Source organism: Amblyraja radiata, chromosome 5 (assembly GCF_010909765.2).
Source record: "Amblyraja radiata isolate CabotCenter1 chromosome 5, sAmbRad1.1.pri, whole genome shotgun sequence".
NCBI classification, from domain to species: Eukaryota; Metazoa; Chordata; class Chondrichthyes; order Rajiformes; family Rajidae; genus Amblyraja; species Amblyraja radiata.
The window spans coordinates 48,856,452-48,878,557 of NC_045960.1; the positions used below are offsets into that span (position 1 = coordinate 48,856,452).

The window sequence follows — 22,106 nt, forward strand, 5'->3', positions numbered from 1 at the left end:
CCTGGCAACATCCTCGTAAATCTTTTTTTGAACCATTTCAAGCTTGACAATATCTATCCTATAACATGGTGCTCCGAACTGAACACAATATTCTAAATGCGGTCTCACCAACGTCTTATTCAAGTGCAACATGACCTCCCAACTTCCATACTCAATACTCTGACTGATGAAGGCCAAAGTGCCAAAAGTCTTTTTGACCACCTTCTCTACCTGCGACTCGACCTTCATGGAACCATGCATTTGTACTCCTAGATCCCTCTGCTCTACAACTCTACCAAGAGGCCTACCATTTACTGTGTATGTCCTGCCCTTGTTCGACGTCCCAAAATTCAACATCTCACACTTCTCTGTATTAAATTCCATCAACCATTCCTGCCCACCCGGCCAATCGATCCAGATCATGCTGCAATCGTTCACAACCATCTTCACTATCTGCAAAACCACTAACTTTTGTATCATCATAAAACTTGCTAATCTTGCCCTGTATGTTCTCATCCAAATCATTGATGCAGATGACAAACAGTAACGGGCTCAGCACCGAACCCTGTGGCACATCACTAGTTACAGGTATCCATACTGAGAAGTAACCTTCCACCATGACCCTCTGCTTCCTTCCATGGAGCCTATTTGCTATCCATTCAGCTATCTCTCCTTGGATCCCATGAGATCTAACCTTCCAGAGCAGCCTACCATGCGGCACCTTGTTGAACGCTTTACTTAAGTTCATGAAACAAATACCAATTTAAACTGAATCACAGGCAATACTTTTCTCAAAAGGTAAAAAAAAACTGTCCGGTACAAGATGATATAAAACAGCCTGCTGAGCATTTATGAACTGAATGTTGTTCGCAGTCTGATCCCTTTTAGTCTTCTGACTTAATTATTGCAACATTGAGGCTGCAATTGTCAAAAGTGCATCTGTTATCCCATTGACTTGAAATTTGAAGAGAAGTGAGCCAAATAAATGCATGGATGAAGGAAACAAGTTATTCTATGTCAAGTTCAGGGATATAGACATTTAGTTTACAAGACCAGCTCACTGAGGTGGTGAAGTGGGATTTTGTCCTTCTACCGTGCAGCCTATTTTAGCGCTGGGCACGTGTGTCCTTCACTTCTGTATGGAGACACATTTCTTCCTATCTGTAAATAACCCTGTTATAAATCGTCATCAGCAACCTGATCCGAGTTCAATGCTGAACTTCACCTCAGGAGCAGTCAATTTTCCATTTCACCTTCATTCAAAATTGCTTGTCAGGAGCCGTAAAATTTGACTGGCATTCCAGACACAAAATTAGTTCCAAATAATGACAGATGCATACAAACATAAAAAAAAAAACCTTGTGCCATATTGGAAAGGGCACAACAACTTGCATCTATCTTGTATGCCAGTACTAGGCAGTTTAAGCAACCTGTAACATCAATCCTCGTATCTGCACTGATTAGATCTCAAACAAGCTAATTTTATGCATGAGAGTACCCAGTGTTTAGGAGAAAGGACACATTCGCCTGAACAGTGTGATTTAAAGTGATTATTTCACTTGCAGATTTGTTGCTGATTGATGCACAGAATGATACTTGACAGTCACAGAGTCGGAGACATAGAGATACAGCATGGAAACATTCCCTTCAACCCACAAAGCCTGAATTTTGTAGTATCAGCCATGCCTACCAATGCATGAGCTCTTTTCAAAGACGTTACTTCTCACCTCCCGTCTCTTGACCTCAGTGTAAAACCTGCATATGAATAGATTGTGCATATAATGCTGCTCTCCAGAGCATCATCAATTCAAGATCACGCGAAAACAGCAAGAAAAGACAAAAAATGCTGGAGTAACTCAGAGGGTCAGGCACGATCCCTGGTGAACATGCATTTATGGCGTTTAGGATTGGGACCTTTCTTCTGACTGAAGAAAGTCTGTGGAAGAGTCCGACCTGAAATGTCTCCTATCCAGTATTTTCGATAACCACCATCTACAATTCCTTATTTCTCCCCCAAAGTACAGGTACTCCTGTTGCCTGTCCCTCTCGGGAGAAGCCTTGCAAAACTATAGGAAGTGTGCAAGTTTGACAGTGTCTGGTGTACTGTTTAACCTTGCCACCAATGTGGGCAAAGCTGTGATCAAAAGCTGTCACGTAGGGAGTGATGAATGAGGTAGAAAATTAAAGATGAACAATGGAGACTAGGTGATTAGTAAGGGTGTCAAAGATTACAGGGAGAAGGCAGGAGAATGGGGTTGAGAGAGAATAATAGATCTGCCATGATCGAATGGTGGAGCTGATTCAATAGAAAATAGACAATTAACAATAGATGCTGGAGTAGGCCATGTGGCCCTTCGAGCCAGCACCGCCATTCACTGTGATCATGGCTGATCATCCACATTCACAGTACCCCGTTCCTGCCTTCTCACCATATCCCCCGACTCCGCTATCTTTAAGAGCTCTATCTAACTCTCTCTTGAAAGCATCCAGAGAATTGGCCTCCACTGCTTCTGAGGCAGAGAATTCCACAGATTCACAACTCTCTAGGTGAAAACGTTTTTCTTCATCTCCGTTCTAAATGGCCTACCCCTTATTCTTAAACTGTGGCCCCTGGTCCTGGACACCCCCAAAATCGGAAATATGTTTCCTGCCTCTAGAGTGTCCAATCCCTTAATAAACTTAAAAACGATTCCCTCCCATCCTTCTAAATTCCAGAGTATACAAGCCCAGCCGCTCCATTCTATCAACATACGACAGTCCCACCATCCCGGGAATTAACCTTGTGAACCTACGCTGCACTCCCGCAATAGCAAGAATTGGTCTCCAATCCTCAAATTTGGAGTCCAAAACTGCACACTATACTCCAGATATGGTCTCACTAGGGCCCTGTACAGCTGCAGAAGGACCTTGTTGTCATCCGAAGAGCCAAATAACCTAATTCTTCTCCTGTCTTATGGTCTTGTAAATGGTGAAGTTTGTTCGAGTGAGCAGGCAAATAATAACTAATTGGAGCTTTTAAAAATCACAATCCTAGAAACCCCAATTTCACCTTTCCACCAATGTTTCAATATCACCATTCCACAAGTTTTGAACATGTTATAACGTCCACTTCACCACACTAACTCAATAAAAGCTAACGCAATATTCAACACTGCATTTAAATATCCGAGCATGACTTCAGACATGGAGTCACTAACTGGTTAACGATTAATTTCCTTTATGCTAGTATTCCTCAAGTCGTTGCCCGTCCTGCTGTTCCTAAGCTGTGCTTCCCTACAACGTGGCTTGTGATAGATAGACCAACAGATACTGTTGGACAATGACAAAGTGGCTGGAGTGGGATCATGTACATTTGTCTTGCAAGTACTGTCCAGACCCAGATAAAATTAATACATTTAAAAACTTGCCATCCTGAGAGAAGGCAGTGATTCACATTCTATAGGATTGCTGCCACTTCCTCGAGCAGTTCTAGTAAATCTGCAGAGCTAATGGTTGTGGCGCCATAAGAGCTTCAAAACTACTTTCAACGCTGCAGTCCAGACCATGATAACAGCAGTCAGAGATTGCACAGCTACACTTTAAAGAAAAGTTTGGCTTCTGCCTTTCAAAGGACTTGATTATATGTTCCAGGGGCAGAATAATGCCATTTAACCCATCAAATCTACTCCGCCATTCAATCATGGCTGATTTACCTTTCCCTCTCATCCCATTCCCATTCACCTGTCTTCGCCCCATAACCCCCGACACCCTTACTAATTAAGACTTAACCAATGGTTGCATGCACAATTTGCCTCCTCTTTAAAATATTTAGAGTCGTACAGATGGAAAAAGGCCCTTCAATGCAACTGACCAAGATGCCATAAAATGAGGCTGATTTTATTTAGCACCAGCGAACCAGAGCCGTATGTGAAATTAGACTCAATGCTGAAACAAGATAGAGTTGGGTTAGTGCTGACTGCTCACTGAAGTCACCATGAGTGTGCACCACAAATTTCCTGTACAGCCTTCTTGGGGTCAAATGGGAGCAAGTTAATCTGGAATTCTGATGCAGCATTCAAATGAATAAAAGATCTGTGTATGTGAGAGATCAATGTCTATGTCCCAGTGTAAAGATCTTATGTTCTGAATATGCAGAGGTGGACATTCATACTCCGTCTCTGGTGCTGAATGGACAAAAAGCCATGGATGCATGTTATGTTCTACTCCTTGAAGTGGTTCAGAATAAAAGTTTAATTGAAATGGATTTTGCAAGCAGTTACTTGACTGCATTTCATACTTAGCAGGTAGACACAAAATGCTGGAGTAACTCAGCGGGACAGGCAGCATCTCTGGAGAGAAAGAATGGGTGACATTTCGGGTCAAGGCCTTTCTTCAGACTGATGTCAGGAGGGGAGTGGGCGGTACAGAGATAAAATGTAATCGGAGACAATAAGACTGGTAGGAGAACTGGGAAGGGGAGGGGATGTTTTCATACTTTCATACATGTTCTTGGCATATGGCCAAGAACAAATTTCTATCCAGTAGACACCACCAATTTGAAAGCATATCAGCTATAACAAAATAGTTTTGTGTAATACTAAATAATCCACCAATAGTTTGGAATGTGAGGATAGTATTCCAAATATGAATTTCAACATCAAAAGAAGCACTTGGCTTTTCCAGAAAGATGCTGGGGGATCAGGCCAGAGCAAGAGATCAGTCACAAATGCTGTGCCTATGAATACTGTTCTTACATAACCACCTAAATAATTTAGAGCTTTTGTATTAATGATATAAGAGTTCCCCAGAGAGGATTGTTATTCATAAAACAGCACATTCTGTTCAATATAACCTAACACATTTAGTGCACAAAATGTAAATATTGCCCAGAGTTTGTTTGAATGAACAGTTAACTCTCTATGCATTGCTGGGATTATCCCAAAAGTACTAATAATAATCTTTGATGTACTTGTGCAGTTCACTTATTTGTTTTCCTTGTTTGTTCACTTTTGCACATTTCCTTTGCCTGCCTCATTAGATCTCCTAGTCAAAGAACAAAAAGCAGCTTCTGCACTTTCTACGCCTTTCACGCTTGTCTTCAAATCTCTTATAACCTGTGCCTGAATCACCATGGACACAGTTCAGCAATTAACCCGCTCTGCCATGCGAAGAGTTTCTGAAGTGAATCCACAAACCCGCCAAAACCTACAGGGACTCTTTGTCAATTTTACTCTGATTCTTATTTGTCTCCTTCTTATGTACATCATAAAGCTGCTGATGTTTTAACACTGGGGCATGGACTCTATTAACAAACTGCTACATCTCTTCTAAACTGTGATATCAAAATGTCTATGTCCTGTTCATTTAGTTGAGACTACTCGAGATTATGCATTATCAAACATTTGTTTCAACATGATTATTTCAAACTGTAAATCTTCACAATGTTGAGAAAACCTCCAGTATAGGCCATTGCATATGCGCAAAGAGTTAATGCTTGTGACGGTTTTGTTTTTAGCGGCCGTCTTGGCTAATAGCATTTATGCACTTTACCAAATATAAAATGCTATGATCTATTATGAGCTGTGTCCGATACCTTAAATTAAAGTCCCTCCATGGCCTATGTAGAAGATGGTGTACAGTGTGCTCCAGGAGATGTGTTCAGATTATCACAAACATTTCATTTGGATTCAAGATGTACGAGTAGAAAATATTTTGAAATTGAACTGAAAAGAGCACATTGTGAACAGCTTGAGAAGATTCAATTTCTGGAGGCTACATGAACACTACATTCAACATGTGTGTAAAATGGTTTACTATTTCTTTTCCTATTATAATGACAAATTAACTCCTATTGTGGGATTGTACACCAAGTCAGCAAGTCAATGTCTTTGCATGTCAGGAACAATGTGATTTGATAAAGACTTGCATTTATATAGCAGTTTTCACATCCTTTTCAATATGTCCTGAAGTGTTTAGCATGTAATAAAATATTTTATGAGCATAGGTTACTATTGTGTACATATTTCCACTTGTTGAGCAATTCTTTGCTAATGTGTGAGTGAACAAATATTTAGCGTTATTGCAGTATAGGTTTAAATTAAGAGGACCCTACAGCTATTTGATACAACAAGAAGCTATTTCTTAATTGGTGTCCAGTATTATGGTCCCAACAATCAATTCTGCTTACAATTTCCCGTTGTGAATTGCTAAAGAAGTAATTGCTGGCATCTGTCTTCAAGTCCTCATTCAGAGTAGAAGTGTTAGGAAATCAGTATATTTTGTGCTGCATGTACCTGAAATTCTGTTATGTAAAATTTGCAATAAAATTCCAAACAAGTTCTTACTTTTCTTATTTCTTTATGTTCGCACTAACAAACCAACATATGTTGGGGATTTGTTGAATTGAGTAACAATAATGAAGAACAGAAAAAGGTGGAACTGCATCTTTCAATGAGTAGAAGCTGCCTGTGCAGGCAAGATGATTGCTGTAATTTAATTCACACAGGCTTCACGAACAGAGGTCTTGATCCAGTCGCAAGAACCCAGTCGGTAACTGAATTCTGCTGCATAAACATTAGTGTACGGATATTGGTGGATAGGTGCTTTGTGACCTTTCAGCAAGTTTCCAGGCACAATTATAGAGCCACAAACATGGGTGGGCAGAGGCATTGTTGTCCTTGATCACTGCCTCCTCATTGTGGCCACTCCACTCCAACTTCCCCAAACTCTCCAATTTGATCCTCCTTGGCCCCAAGTCTTTCCTCCAGTGACCACAGTTTTACTAGCTTTAATATAGTTTAATATAGTTATGGATAAGGACAGATGTGGTCCATTGGTTAAAGTTTGAAACATCTTTAATGGTAAAAGACAAGAAGGTGCAAAAGTCGATTTGAGTAGGTTGCTTGCAGGCAAGGGGACATCCAGAAAGCGGAATGCTTTTTTAAAGTGTGATATTGAGAGCACAAGATATGCACGTTCCTGTTAGAGTGAGGGCCATGGCAGGTGGCAGTAAGGAACTCTGGATGATGAGAAAAGTGGAGGCTCGGTCACGGAAATGGAGCAAGGGTCAGTTTTAGGCAGCGGGAATCACGTATATCTCTGCAGGATTATAGAGATTAAAGAACACGAATAATGAGTAAAATAAGTGGGAAAACAAAGGGGGCATGATATTGCCCTGGCAGATAAGATCAAGGAGAATCCAAAGAGATTTTAAAATAATGTTAAAGGGAAGAAGGGTACCAGAGTGAGAGAATGCGGCCCATGGGAAAACAAAATTGCTATATACAGTGGCTTGCAAAAGTATTCATACCCCTTGAACTTTTCCACATTTTGTCACGTTACAACCACAAACGTAAATGTATTTTATTTGGATTTTATGTGATAGACCAACACAAAGTGGTGCATAATTGTGAAGTGGAAGGAAAATGATACATGGTTTTCAAATTTTTTTACAAATAAAAAACTGAAAAGTGTGGCGTGCAAAAGTATTCAGCCCCCCTGAGTCAATACTTTGTAGAACCACCTTTCGCTGCAATTACAACTGCAAGTCTTTTGGGATATATCTCTACCAGCTTTGCACATCTAGAAACTGAAATTTTTGCCCATTCTTCTTTGCAAAATAGCTCAAGCTCAGTCAGATTGGATGGAGAGCGTCTGTGAACAGCAATTTTCAAGTCTTGCCAGAGATTCTCAATTGGATTTAGGTCTGGACTTTGACTGGGCCATTCTAACACATGAATATGCTTTGATCTAAACCATTCCATTGTAGCTCTGGCTGTATGTTTAGGGTCGTTGTCCTGCTGGAAGGTGAACCTCCGCCCCAGTCTCAAGTCTTTTGCAGACTCTAACAGGTTTTCTTCCAAGATTGCCCTGTATTTGGCTCCATCCATCTTCCCATCAACTCTGACCAGCTTCCCTGTCCCTGCTGAAGAAAAGCATCCCCACAGCATGATGCTGCCACCACCATGTTTCACAGTGGGGATGGTGTGTTCAGGGTGATGTGCAGTGTTAGTTTTCCGCCACACATAGCGTTTTGCATTTAGGCCAAAAACTTCAATTTTGGTCTCATCTGACCAGAGCACCTTCTTCCACATGTTTGCTGTGTCCCCCACATGGCTTGTGGCAAACTGCAAACGGGACTTCTTATGGCTTTTTTTGAACAATTGCTTTCTTCTTGCCACTCTTCCATAAAGGCCCGATTTGTGGAGTGCATGACTAATAGTTGTCCTGTGGACAGATTCTCCCACCTGAGCTGTGGATCTCTGCAGCTCCTCCAGAGTTACTTGGCTGCTTCTCTGATCAATGCTCTCTTTGCCCGGCCTGTCAGTTTAGGTGGACGGCCATGTCTTGGTAGGTTTGCAGTTGTGCCATACTCTTTCCATTTTCGGATGATGGATTGAACAATGCTCCGTGAGATGTTCAAAGCTTGGGATATTTTTTTATAACCTAACCCTGCTTTAAACTTCTCCACAACTTTATCCCTGACCTGTCTGGTGTGTTCCTTGGGCTTCATGATGCTGTTTGTTCACTAATGTTCTCTAACAAACCTCTGAGGCCTTCACAGAACAGCTGTATTTATACTGAGATTAGATTACACACAAGTGGACTCTATTTACTAATTAGGTGACTTCTGAAGGCAATTGGTTGCACTGGATTTTATTTAGGGGTATCAGAGTAAAGGGGGCTGAATACTTTTGCACGCCACACTTTTCAGTTTTTTATTTGTAAAAAAATTTGAAAACCATGTATCATTTTCCTTCCACTTCACAATTATGCGCCACTTTGTGTTGGTCTATCACATAAAATCCCAATAAAATACATTTACGTTTGTGGTTGTAACGTGACAAAATGTGGAAAAGTTCAAGGGGTATGAATACTTTTGCAAGCCACTGTATATGTGGGGGCTGCAGGAGATGGGCAAGGGCCTCAATTCATATTTTTCCTCTGGTTTCATCATGGAGAAAGAATTGAAGAATAGGGAACTTAGGCCAGTTAATGGAAATATCTTGAGGACAATCCGTTTTACAGTTGAGGAGGTTGTGAGAGGTATGATGGTAGATCAATCTGCTGGGATTGATCAGATATATCCAAGACATTATGGAAAGTTGGAGAAGAAATTGCAGGAGTGCTGGAAGAGATATATGAATACCATCAGGCACAGGCAAGGTGCCAAATGACTAGATGGTGGCTAATGTTGCATCTCTTTTTAAGAAGGGCTGCCAAGAAAAACCTGGGAAGTGGAATTTGCAGGTCCTCCATGTGACTGTATGGGTTTTCTTCAATGGTCCATTTTGACCCCACATCCTGAAGACGAGTTAGTAGGTTAACTGGGCAATGTACATTTTCCTTAGCGTAATGGAATGGCAGAACAATCAGAGTGGAGTTAATGGGCATGTGACAGACAATTGGCTAAAGGGAAATAAGTAAGGTCTGAGGAATGTGCGGTGAGAGCTAGAATGGTTTTGATGGCAAAATGGCCTCCTTTTATGTCATGAGAACAAATAAGCAAAAGTAAAAATTGATCCGAGCTACCGTGAATTAACAAACTTGAGCAACTGAAAAGGTCCCAATATAAAACCCCTGTCCCACGGTACGAGTTCATTCCACGAGTTCTCCCGAGTTTGCCCTGATTCAAACTCGGAGATTTACGGTAATGGTACTCGGGGCTCTCGTGGACATTTTTCATAATGTTGAAAAATCTACGTGAGTCTTCCCGAGTAGCTGCCGTTAGTGCTAAGAGACGTCCCCGAGCTCCAACTTACCTGCTACGTTGATTCTCCGTGCTTACCACGAGTTTGATTTTTTTTTAAACTCGGGAGAGCTCTTGGAATGAACTCGCACTGTGGGACAGGGCTATAAGGCTTGCCCACTTACTGTCATTAACAATAGCTTGAGCACTGATATTAATAGAAAGGAATTTTACAAGCATATAGAGGATGAGGTTGCAGTTCAGCAGCTGGCAACAGATGTCCCTCATGCCCTGACACTTAAATATTTTAAAGCAGGACTTGATTATTGTTTGTAATTCGTTTCCCTATCACAGTCAAGCTGAGTTGCTCGGCAGAAAGACATGTGGCATGAGGGTGTAGATTGGAAAGCGCAAGATCAAAGGGTCGTCTCACATCGTGGCTGGGGGCCAGACGGGACTGGGAGTTAGTAACAGTGAGGAGAGTTACTCAAATAGATTAATGAATTTAAGGAAGTGGCAGAGATAGAAGAGATCACTTCAGGACATCAAGGCGGCATTTGACTAAGAATTAGCAACTGTTGGAAGGTTAATATTGTACCCTGGTGACCTGGAAATACACTCCCCTGCTCCTAACAGCAAGGTTTGCATTAGCTGTTTCCATCAAGCAATCCTTGCTTCCTATCCACAGCCGTCTTTTCCATGCCTCAAGGAACCTAGTTAGCATAGAAAGGAAAAAAAAATGCAGATCTGGAAATCTGAAGTAGGAGAGATTATATTGGAAACACTCGACCATTAGGTAGTATTTGTGGGGCGAGAAACACATTTTACATGTTAATTTCATTTCAGTTATATCTGATGAAAAGTTATCAGCCTGAAACCCGAAACGTTGCCTTTTTCCTTCGCTGCCTCACCCGCTGAGTTTCTCCAGCATTTTTGTCTAGCCTGAAACATTACATCAGTTTCTCTTTCCACATATGCTGATCTTTTGTGCATTTCCAGCATGCTGGGTTTTTTTTGTCCTGGGTTAATACGAGATTTATACTTAAGCGAGGGTATTTTTCCCTGTAAGGAAATTGCCCTCTCCCACTCCCATCTCCATTAAAATGAAAAAGGAATGGCTTAATATGATCCCTTCTCAGCTCAATAGCAAATGGAAATCCCTGCAAAGGGAAGATCATACAAGATTCCAATGAAGGCATGGATGGGAAAGGTCACTCAGCCACAATTAAAAAGAAAGCGTGAATACAAAAAGATGCAATTTACGCCCTGGTCAAAAATGCTGAATTATTTTACTTCCATTGCAAAGTTTGCAAAACCAAAATACCACTGAGTAATTTAATTGAATGATATTTTATTGTCACATGAACCTGGTTACAGTGAAATGCTTTGTTTTGCATACAACCCAGTAGAATCATGTAGCAGACAGGAGACTTGCTGGGTGAGAAGGAGAGTGGCTGTACATATCCCAATGGGTGTCTTGCACAGATTAGGCAACATTTGCACAAATAAGGTAAAAAAAAAGCTTTTCACTGTACCTCAGTACACGTGACAATAAACTAAACTAACTAAAAAAATCTAAAGGCCAGAAACTGTGATACATTCTCAATGAAGAGGTAGATTCCAATAAAACTTCATTTGTGAAACTGAAATAAGTTGCAGTGAAAACATTAAAAATTGCTGCAATATGTAAAGAGCATAGGCGTGTTTAATAGCAGGGGGTGACGATCTGCATAAATCACTGTTAATTTGCTTATCACCACTGAGTGAGCCTTCTCGCATATTTTCTTTAAAGATAATTTATGATATTCAGATCACAAGAGCAGATGTGATTGAACAGATCTTTGTTCTAAGTGCACATTAGAATGCAGCACGTAAGCTATGTTCTATTCTTCACAAAGATGCGATCTTGGCATCGTCGCTGCTGTGGAATGCAATTTTACTTTCCTCCACAATGGGCCAAATGGTTTCCATCTGCCTTTTGTTACTGAAGGATCCATACAGTCAATTACAGGGGAAGAATTTTGGAGTAGCAAATCAAATCTACTTAGCCTTCATATTTTTTGCCATTGCCTTTTCCATTCTTCTGAAAAAGGGGAGTGATCATGTGGACAATTACAGTCTCCTGTCAAGGGGAAACATTATAGTAAAACTAACTGAAGAAGGGTCTCAACCCGAAACATCAACCATTCCTTCTCTCCAGAGATGCTGCCTGTCCCACTGAGTTACTCCAGCATTTTGTGTCTACCATCAACAGTAAAATTAGACCTATCCTTAACCGATGCTTCATGTCTGTGGTTTAATTCAGTAAACTGAGCACACATCAAGGATTAAACATGGACTTGCCTGGTCTGTACAGTTTATACTGTATATGTTCAATTTCTTTTAAAATAAACAAAACAGAGTGCAGTACCATTTAATAATATTGTACTAAAGTGTTCTTTGAATGTTTTACATTCAATATTTCCTAACGTGGATCATGTTTCCCAATTCTGCAAAATATCCACCATTTGCTTCTGTCACATAATACAAACCTACTTTATTTTTAAAGTCAGAAGTATGGTATTTCTTCAGTGGGAGCAGATTAATAACTTTGCACATTTGGTGCAACTTTGATGTAAAATTTAATTTCAAGACCACAGAACATAAAACTGTACAGCTGATTGAGAATCCACAATTGGACTTGTTGGCAATATATTACCGACATACATTCCATTGCCCTTTTGATGAATTATTTTATACCTTCCCCTAGATCAATTCACAATTAGATTTGCTGCAAGAGGCTTTAACCAGGCTCGAGTGGGGAAAGGGGGGGCCAGTGGTCCAAACATCAATGAAGGGCATGGAATGGGGTGATATGTTTGGCTGTCTGCACTGAGTTCAAGAAATCAAGTGAAAGCCCGAAAGAGTGGATTTGAATAAATACTTGTAGTTCAAGGGGGACCAGGAAGGACCCTTTTCAATTTAGCTCAGCAGAACAAGCAGTGCTGGCCACACTGATGCTCAACCCTAAGCATGATTCAAAAGATAAGCAGCAGTAGGCTATTCAGCCTCTTGTGTCTATTCTGCCAGTCAATAAGGCCGTGGCGGATCTTCTGCTCCTGTCATTTTCCTACACTAGCCCAATATCCCCGATTGTCTTCATTTACAAAAGTCTATCAGTCTCTGCATTGAGAGTTTGAAAGCACACAGACTAATGTTTCCTGTCCTCCCCTTAAACCAATATTGCATGGGAACGACATTGTTCACTGAGTATAAAAACAGTTAATACACAAAAGGACAATTCATATTTGGTCGTTTCTCTGGAGTGGTGCAGGTAAATTACGAAATAAATTGCAATTCTATTCCACTCCAGGAAACATCAGTTTCATGCACTTAGCAGTGATGCTAACTGTGTCACAGCTCATATTTATAAGACTAGCTATGAAATATTTGATTCACCTCCTGTAACGTTATGATAGGAAAATGATTCAGTACATTTTTATAAATATCAGCATGGGAAAATTGTACTGGAAGGATATGCTCATTTTGCAGAGGATTCTGAAATAGCAATAAGTGACATTGGCATTCTCTGAGGTTTGGAGGAAATACTTGCCAACAAACCATGACAGAACAAATTAAACAAAGGATTCAGGAGAAAATGTAATAAAAAACAAAATAATTTATCATTTATATAGCACCTTGCAAGGTAACAAATGATTCCCAAGTACTTTCCAGTGAATGTAATACTTTTGTAATATATTTAATGTTTCGTTGTCTGAAATACACCTTGGATTTGCACACAGCAGGCTTCCACCAAAAATGTAAGGTGATAATAAACAATAATCAGTTTTTATGATGTTGATTGATGGATATGGAGAACATAAAACATAGGGAAGTACAGCATAGGAACAATCCCTTCAGCCCACAATATCAGTGCTGAACATAATGCCAAGAAAAAACTAATCTCATCCACCTGCATGCGATCCATAACTCTCCATATTCATGTGCCCATCTAAAAGCCCCTTAAAAGCCACTATTATATGTGCTTCCACCACAACCTTTGGTAGCGCATTCCAGGCACCCACCTGTAAAAACCTTGCTGCACACATCTTTTAATCCTTTAAACCTTGCCCCTCTTACCTGACAGCTATGTACTTGCCAGGATCCCATTCTTGGGCCATTCATAGCGATTAGCTCAAGGATTGTTTCACCAAGGCCTCTGAATAGGCCATCTGGACTTAGTATTCATCCAGACAAACATGAGCTACAACAAAGCAGCACACACAACAGGTAGATAAAAATGCTGGAGAAACTCAGCGGGTGAGGCAGCATCTATGGAGCGAAGAAGTAGGTGACATTTCGTCGACCAAAACGTCGCCTATCCCTTCGCTCCATAGATGCTGCCTCCACCCGCTGAGTTTCTCCAGCATTTTTATCTACCTTCGATTTTTCCAGCATCTGCAGTTCCTTCTTAAACACACAACAGGTAAATCATTTTCATTGTCATTTTCACACAATTGAAAATGCCTGTTCTACATTGTCTCATTGTCTTTATTCATCAAGAATGTGACTTTTTTTTAAATCATGAAATAACATTTCTCACCACTATAACGGACTGTTGCTTCACTGATCATAATACCTGCAGATCTGCCCACCAATTATAGGCATTGTCTGGACATCTCCAAATAAAAGCAAGACATTGCTAAGTGAAACAACTTCTATCTAAAAATAAAGAACCTTGGATTCCAAAATTATACATTCTGAATATGAAATGTAGAAAATAAAATGAAGAATGGATATTAATGTATGGAAAGCCTGTGGCTTCTGGTGCAATATTTCAATTATGGTGCATTTTCTGAACAGATAATGTAACCACACTCTCACCTTAGAACCTTGTCATTGCAACTGACAAATTCATCCCTAGACTGATTGAAATACCAACAAACGTGGATATGGTGGATGCAAATTAAGTGTTCTTAATTTATCTAGCAATCGCTGCATCTCTGCTAACCAAAATCGTAATCATGGCTTAATCCTAACATTTGGACAGTTTTATGTGTTTAGGAACTCACAGATGGGACTACATTGAAGTAGATTGGAATAAAAACACGAAATACAGGAGCAGGAGTAAGCCAAATCAGCATCTCAAACCTTTCCGACAATCAATAAAATCATAGCTTAGCCCCAACATGTTTTCTCCCCATTCCCATACTGTTGTCTTTATTCATCAAGAATCAGAAATTAAATTCCATGCATTAGATGTACTTCAGATATTCCCTTCTTAACATTGTAGGAAAAGATTGCGCACCAATTAAAGGGACCAATTCTAAGGGATCAAACAGAGTATAATAAACTTGCTTAGTTTTGTGCGCACAAGAACCTTTCCTCTGCTTGTCCCACATTCTGAGGGGGAATGGCTTCCTGCCACATTGTAGGAAATAAAGATTATAAAAGGTTAAATGTTTGTGGAACTTCTGTCGAAGCGCACATTATGTGCTTTTATTGTAGCTACATACTACCTTTTGGGTCAGAAAATCTTTTTCTTTGCAGAAACTAAATGTCCTCCAATTGAAACATTTTGTTGCAAACTGCTTTTTTTTGTAGATGGAAAGGTGGTGATATGCATACAACCATTCATGCAACTCTACTGACTATTGTAATCTATTTTTTAAACTTGTTAGGTAGGTTGTATCAGTGCATACCGTCACACACACAAAACACCGATTACAAGTTGAATTGACCTAAAAAAAAAGTGTAGTTTAGATATGTTTCTACATACAGTATTATCAGAAGTACTCTACATCTGGAGGTTGAGGGGTGACCTAGTAGAAGTATATAAAGTGATGAGAAACATAGAAGGAATAGATATCCAGGACTTTTATTCCTAAAATAGAACATTTCAAAGACCAGAGCATGTAGCTGTAAGCTGAGAGGCAAAGTTTAAAGGAGATGTGCGGGGTAGTTTTTTTTTCCATACAGAGGTGGTGCATGCCTGGAATGCACTGGCAGGGGTGGTGATGGAAGCAGATATGATAGTGGTATTTAAGTACCCTTTGGATAGGCACACGGATATGCAGAGATAAAGATCATGTGCAGGCAGAGAAGATTAGTTTATCTTGGTATCACATGTGGCACAGACATTGTCCATTACTGTTCTAGGTTCTATCCAACATGGTTCATGAATATGTGAGAAGTTGATGGGACCGTGCACCCCAAAATCTGTTAAAATAATTTTAATGTTGTTGCAGATATATATTTTATCCTAGAATCAATGTGACTTTGTTTATGAACCTGAATAATTCAGAATCACAATAAACAGTTCAGTTATTGCCTCAGGGAGAGATAAAGTTAAATCATGCACAACAACATATTCGATTCAGATTCTTAATGTGATGATGTATTATTATTATTGGAGAACAGGCACACAATGAATGTTTTACATACTATGGCATGTTTCCTATTTGTTCAGTGACAACAGAACTTTTCACTTTACCTTAAATGGCCACAAACGTCATCCATGCACTTTTAAAAATAAAATGTAAAACTACTCCTTCATGGCTCTCTTGGAAGAGTTGAAATGTACCTTTACTTTAAGCTTGAGTAGAATTGGAATTACTTTATATGGTAGCAACTGAAACAGTGTCTGGAAAGCATTAGGCTTTCCTCCTCAGTTTGCTTTTTCCAACAGCAGGAAAGCAACAACACGAGAGGCTTATCCAGGAAACGGTTAACTTTTAGTTATGTAATTAATTATGTTTTTGGGTGAGGTATTAGAGAGGGGCAGCTGCAGGTATAGAGAGCAAACAAGGAATTAAAGATAGGAAAATAATTCCTTATAAAAGATTACTTAGCCAGTATTTAAATAGGGCTTCAAATTCTCAAATGAAGGAAGCCCAGTGAAGTGCATGGTATTAATAAATATTTAATACAATATAACTAGAGTGACCAGTAAAACTTACATTTGGAAATGTAGTTAACATTTAAATGTGGTTCTTCCTATTGAGTGGCAATTACATTTTATAAATATGTCCATCTTGCCTTCCCAGCACCTCTCACAATATAACTTGCTTTGCAAAAGTGAGGAATGAAGAAAGAAAGCGGATAAAGAGAAAATGACCATAAGCTGGAATGATGACGTGGATGCTTCAGACGACTAAAATAAGGAGACACCAATCGTTGCTACGACAGGACATATAACATAATTCCTCACTTTCCATCAAGGTTGTGGATGCACTGGTGCAAATCAATAGACAAAATGGATTACCTGACAAATAATAGAGGTTTCAGCCTGCTTTTGAATTTCCTTCTCATTGTCATTGTATTGTTATTAATGTTTATTATCGTTAAACTCATGTGATTTTTATTTTCTGCGTAATTCATATTTTCCTGTAATTCTCTGAGAAAATTCACTGCGGCAACTGCAGCTTTCAGAATGGGAAGATGGACTCAATCACAATGAACCATTTATCTGTCATCTATTGAGATCCACGTCAGAGAAAGGTGCACACTTTCTACAAAGGCCTTTGCAATGATTACTATTTTTAAAATGTACAAACATAGCCTGTGATATAAGCACCCATTAAGAAATACTAAAGCTATTAGAAATGCATGATCTGCTCCAAGGAACATCCCCAATAAATTCACAAGGCAACCACGTGAAATAATTTTCTTTCATAATCCATTGAATATGTATCAAATCAGAATTTAGGGATGTTATCTGACTGGTAATCAATAAGAGTTCATTGTGTTTACCATTGGTCCATCATTCAAATGTGCATTTTTGCTCAGGTGTACCATTGAATTATTTCAAAATGGTGAGAATCTTTGGAAACATGATTTGATATTGAACTCCATAAGGATATCTGAGCTCATTATATCTGGAATCCAATACTCAAGCAATCAAGGTAGAGGAAAACGGGCACTGTGTTAATGATGTTCTAAAATCAATCAAAAGTCCTCTCCTGATTTCTGCCCACAATATTTGATTTCAGCTTCTCTACACAATGTTTCTTAATCAACAGGCCTCAAGGATTTAATCCCTGTTCCAATGGTACAGAGGTAATGATGGATGTACAATAAATACCACAAAACACATTCAGTATTCTCCCTCTCAGGCTCCTTCAGAGAAACAAGGGTCAGGCAGTAAATGGTAGCCTTACCAACATTCCAAGGACAGAAAGGTGGTTTTATTCCAGAGTAGATTTTGTACTATTTATTGCACCATCTAGTGCCCAAAGCTCAGATTCAATATAGTGTTAACCGAAACATAAACTGAATTGCATTTAACAACACTTAATGGTCGCATGTAATCAGATGAATGTAGAATAATGGTATCAATTTTACATCCATGTTGTGCACATCAATATTCCGATATTCTGGAGCCAGTGCTCCCCAAGGAACTAAATACAAGGCGGTTTTGGACAAAGAGTCATGTTTGGTCATGAGCATTAAAGGTGTGGCATGATATCGGGTGACATTAAATGGTTGGCAGACAAACACCACAAGGCCCATTCAGGATCAGTGACCAAAGATGAACTTCAGACATACACCCAGCTGAAAACTGAAAATTAACCGAATGTCCAAACTCTGTTCACTTTAACAAAGGGCACGAACATATCACACTCGGAAGAATTCAAGCTTTGTGTTAGCTTCACAACCTTTAAGGCACTTCCAGTTAAGAGAAACTGAATAATTCTCACAGCATGGAAATCACATTATAATCCTATGAGGAAACCTTTTAGCTCAAAGGTGAATTGGTGTTTGAAAGAAAAATTCTTTACAGAAATGTAACTCCTGTTCAATGCAATAAGGCCTGTGTATTTGAGTAATGTAGTCAATGTTGCCTTAGGAAGCCTCTTTAGAAATGAAACCTCAAGAATGAAACCTTCTGCAAGAATTTCTACAAACACAGAATGTATAAGATGCTGGGAGATTCTGACACTGAAATCACTCCATTGCGGGTGAAATGCTGAAGCACCAGGGTTAATTAAATTTGTGTGAACTCTTCGGCAAGTTGCGTTTTTGAGTTTCATTCCTTGTCATCAAAACTCCTTTGAGATCAGAGAAAGTTTCAACCAGACACGGAAAAAACTCAAGACATGCCTTTGCTGGAAGCAGCACCTATCTTTGCCACTGGTATCTCTTTGGTCAACAACATTTTCCCCATAAAACCGGTCAAGGTTGGTTTCCATGGTGCTACACTCAAAAGATTTGTGGATACATTGGTCAATTTGTAACAACAACTTATGTCTAAAATGACACAAAGTGCTGGAGTATCACAGCGGGTCAGGCAGCATATCTGGAGAACGTGGATAGGTGATATTTTCAGTTTGGGATCCTTCTTTGGTCTGAAGAAGGGTCCTAACTTGAAACGTCACCTATCGATGTTCTCCAGAGATGCTGCCTGACTGGCCGTGAATCTCCAGCACTTTGTGTCCTTTTCGTGTAAACCAGCATCTGCAGTTCCTTGTTTCAATATTTATGTACATTGTGAGTCATTGCACAATACAAAAGTGTGGCTAATCTTTGTTAATGAGCTTGAAATAAAAAAAGTATTAAAACAGTTATCACCCATACATGTTCGAGTTTCATTTCTCAGACTGAAAATTCATAGGGTATAGGAAAAGGTAATGGGCTGGCCCGATCTGAATGATCGATGAAACCATCATATGACTCACCTGACCTTCCTCTCCTCACTGCCCCCCTGCAACATGGCGTAACCTGACTGATGGCAGAGCTGGGCACATACCCCTGGAATGCCTCCTGACTTTTACATCAGTGAGTTGCAACCTACTGATCCTCTGAAAATTAATAATCGTTCCTTGTTTTTTTCCCCCCATAATTCCTCTTATCAGGTGCAGTCACTCGGTCTCTGTTGCCTCCACCTCATAATGTTGGGTGGAAATGGCAGTGTTTATTCCTGGACAGTTCTCAGCCCTTATCTTGGTGATCCATGCAAAAGTTAGGCATCCGTTTCCCTCCATGAGGTGATCACGGTAGAGTGATAGAAGATCCTGAGCCAAGTAACGGCAATCTCCAGGCAACATGCCAATGCTCACATGTCTTGCACAGTATTATGGTCAGATCCTGCTTTGGACCATGCCATGGAGTCCAAACCTCTTGATACTCGTGATGGTCAGACCTCCTGTGCCAACTGATACAGATGTCTGACTCAGAGGGAGCAGACGGGGTAGTGACCAGAATCTGCAATCAATATTCTGATTCATATCACACACCACATGGGCCAGAGCCAACAACTGATGTTGTTTCAGCGAACATTCCACGGGTCTATTTTTTGTCCAACCACCTGCCAGCTCTCTTGAGAAACAGAGTTCACGAGAGCAAGACCTTCCCTTCAGAATGATTAAGAGGATGCGGGTGCTTGCACAAGTGAAATACCAGACTTATTAGAAAGCTTTAGAAATGCCTGCACCAAAGTTAAACTAATGTCATCTGCCTGCACCTTATCCATATCCCTTGATTCCCTGCATAACCACGTGCCTATCTAAAAGCCTCTTAAATGCCACTATCATATCTGCCTCCTCCATTACCGCTGACAGCGGCTTCCAGGCACTCACCACTCCCTGTGCAAAGAAACTTGCCCCAAACATCTTTAATTTATGTTCCTCTCACCTTAAACATGTGCTCTCTTCTCTTCATCTGCTTAAGAATTATACTACATTGGCCTCGCTCATCTTTATTCAATCTCTGTCTAAATAATAAGCAGACAAGTCGCTTGCCAAGAAAGATCACTTCAACAAAGAGGCCTTTACACCTTGTTCAAAAAGGAACTGCAGATGCTGGAAGATCGAAGGTACACAAAATTGCTGGAGAAACTCAGAGGCCTTTACACCTTACTGTACTCCCCAGTTAATTAAAAAAACAAAGGTCTTTATTACAGGTAATAGAAACATCACTATGTACATGGGTTACATAGTAGCTGCATCATTCATTAATCCTTAATTGCCTTAGTTGCAATACCGTACAATTACACTTCGACAACTATTTACAAATAGAAAATGAAGAAGGCCTTGTTCAGCACTACACTAATATGCTTCCATTGGGTCTGTGCAGATAATATCATTAATCTTTGTCAGAGTCACAGTCTGTCATCTTCCCCATCTCTCCCCCTCTCACTACCCCCACAACGACTGCAATCCACAGTACACTTCAGGTAGAAAATCACCTTTTGGACTGCTTGGACCAGTGTGGATGTGATGGACAGGATACCTCCTGCCATGTAATTACTCTTTTTAACATTTCTTCACATTTAAATGAATATGCAAATTGTAAAAGAAACACTAAACTGGAGAAGCAACTTGGATCATTCTATACTCCATGAGCACTTTCATATCTTGCTCTGCTTGCATTATTTCAGTTATTTCTTACACAAAATGGAAATTTAATTAACAAGAAGAGACCCTGAACAGGAGTAGAGTGCTCTTTAGAACAACATCCACTCTTAAAGTTCTGCATTTTGGCTTTAAAATGATTGCTATGTTATTTTCTGACAGTTATTTATATTACGCTACACCTCTGAAAACATTTCACATTTCCCAAAAATAATGACACAACCAAAAACAGATGGCAATGTGCAAAAAGGTTTCACTTTGATGTCTCTTGATTCACTCCAGAAATTGTCTAGCAGTCTCCATCCGCTTCAACATCAAACTTTATATTCTTCATATTTCTAATTTTAACTTGTTATCTAATCGTTGTTCACACAGGTGAAATAATCAACAAGGAAGATGCCAAACATTGATATTTGATTCACCGTCCACTGCTCGTGCTGACAATGATTGGCTTATTTGCCCACGTTCTTTCAGTCCAGGTAGTTGCAGGACATCATTTATATATATTTTTTTCCTTTCGGTGGAGATTTAACATCTGACAATTTCTCTCAGATTCTGTCAGGTAGAAGGAGTCAGAGAGTGATAATGGAGTATGTTTTTTCTGATTGGAGGCCAGTGACTACTAGTAGCCCATAGCGATTTGTGCTGATTCCTCTGTTCTGTATTATATGTATTAACAATTTGGATGATAATGCAGTTAATTTGGTTATTAAGTTTGAAGATGACACACGAACATTTCTGGTGTGATGGACAGTGAAGGAATGCTGTCTATGTTTACAAAAGGATTGTGATCAACTAAGGAAGCGGGCTGAGAAATGGCAAATGGAATTTAACTCAGACAACTATGATGCATTTTGGTGAGTCAAACCATGGCAGGACTTGCACAGTAGACAGTAAGGCCCCAGAGAGTATTGGAGAACACAGACCAAACATTGTCAGTAAATAGTTCCCTGAAAGTGGTGCCAAGGATGGCAGGGTGATGAAGAATTTGATTCAATGGTGCCAGAACAAAAATCTTGCTCTCAGAAATAGCTATACTGAGGAGCCTGCTGGTGAATTTAGAAAAGGAAAGCCAAGGATCCATTAATCTTTTTCTCTAAGTTAAAGGAATCCAGAACTAGACGGCGAAG

The 22,106-nt window shown here is 39.8% G+C and overlaps 2 protein-coding genes and 1 long non-coding RNA gene across 6 annotated transcripts in view; 2 read left to right on the forward strand and 1 right to left on the reverse strand.

Moving 5' to 3' along the window:
- Window positions 1-19,200, forward strand: part of LOC116973265 — a 28,814-nt gene extending 9,614 nt beyond the window's left edge. Inside the window, exons 2-3 of the long non-coding RNA XR_004412027.1 lie at window positions 16,672-17,774; window positions 17,806-19,200. This is a non-coding gene — a long non-coding RNA (uncharacterized LOC116973265). The remainder of the gene's footprint in view (window positions 1-16,671; window positions 17,775-17,805) is intronic.
- cep85l (centrosomal protein 85 like) overlaps window positions 1-22,106 on the reverse strand; it is a 246,642-nt gene that overhangs the window by 101,232 nt on the left and 123,304 nt on the right. The window lies entirely within an intron of this gene.
- On the forward strand, window positions 4,997-6,297 carry pln (phospholamban). The gene has a single exon (XM_033021176.1). It carries the CDS (start codon window positions 5,089-5,091, stop codon window positions 5,242-5,244), a length of 156 nt encoding a protein of 51 aa, XP_032877067.1. The 5' UTR covers window positions 4,997-5,088; the 3' UTR covers window positions 5,245-6,297.

Bases quoted from the DNA above. Each gene is read 5' to 3' on its own strand.
- pln (XM_033021176.1), top strand. From the start codon at position 5,089: ATGGACACAGTTCAGCAATTAACCCGCTCTGCCATGCGAAGAGTTTCT.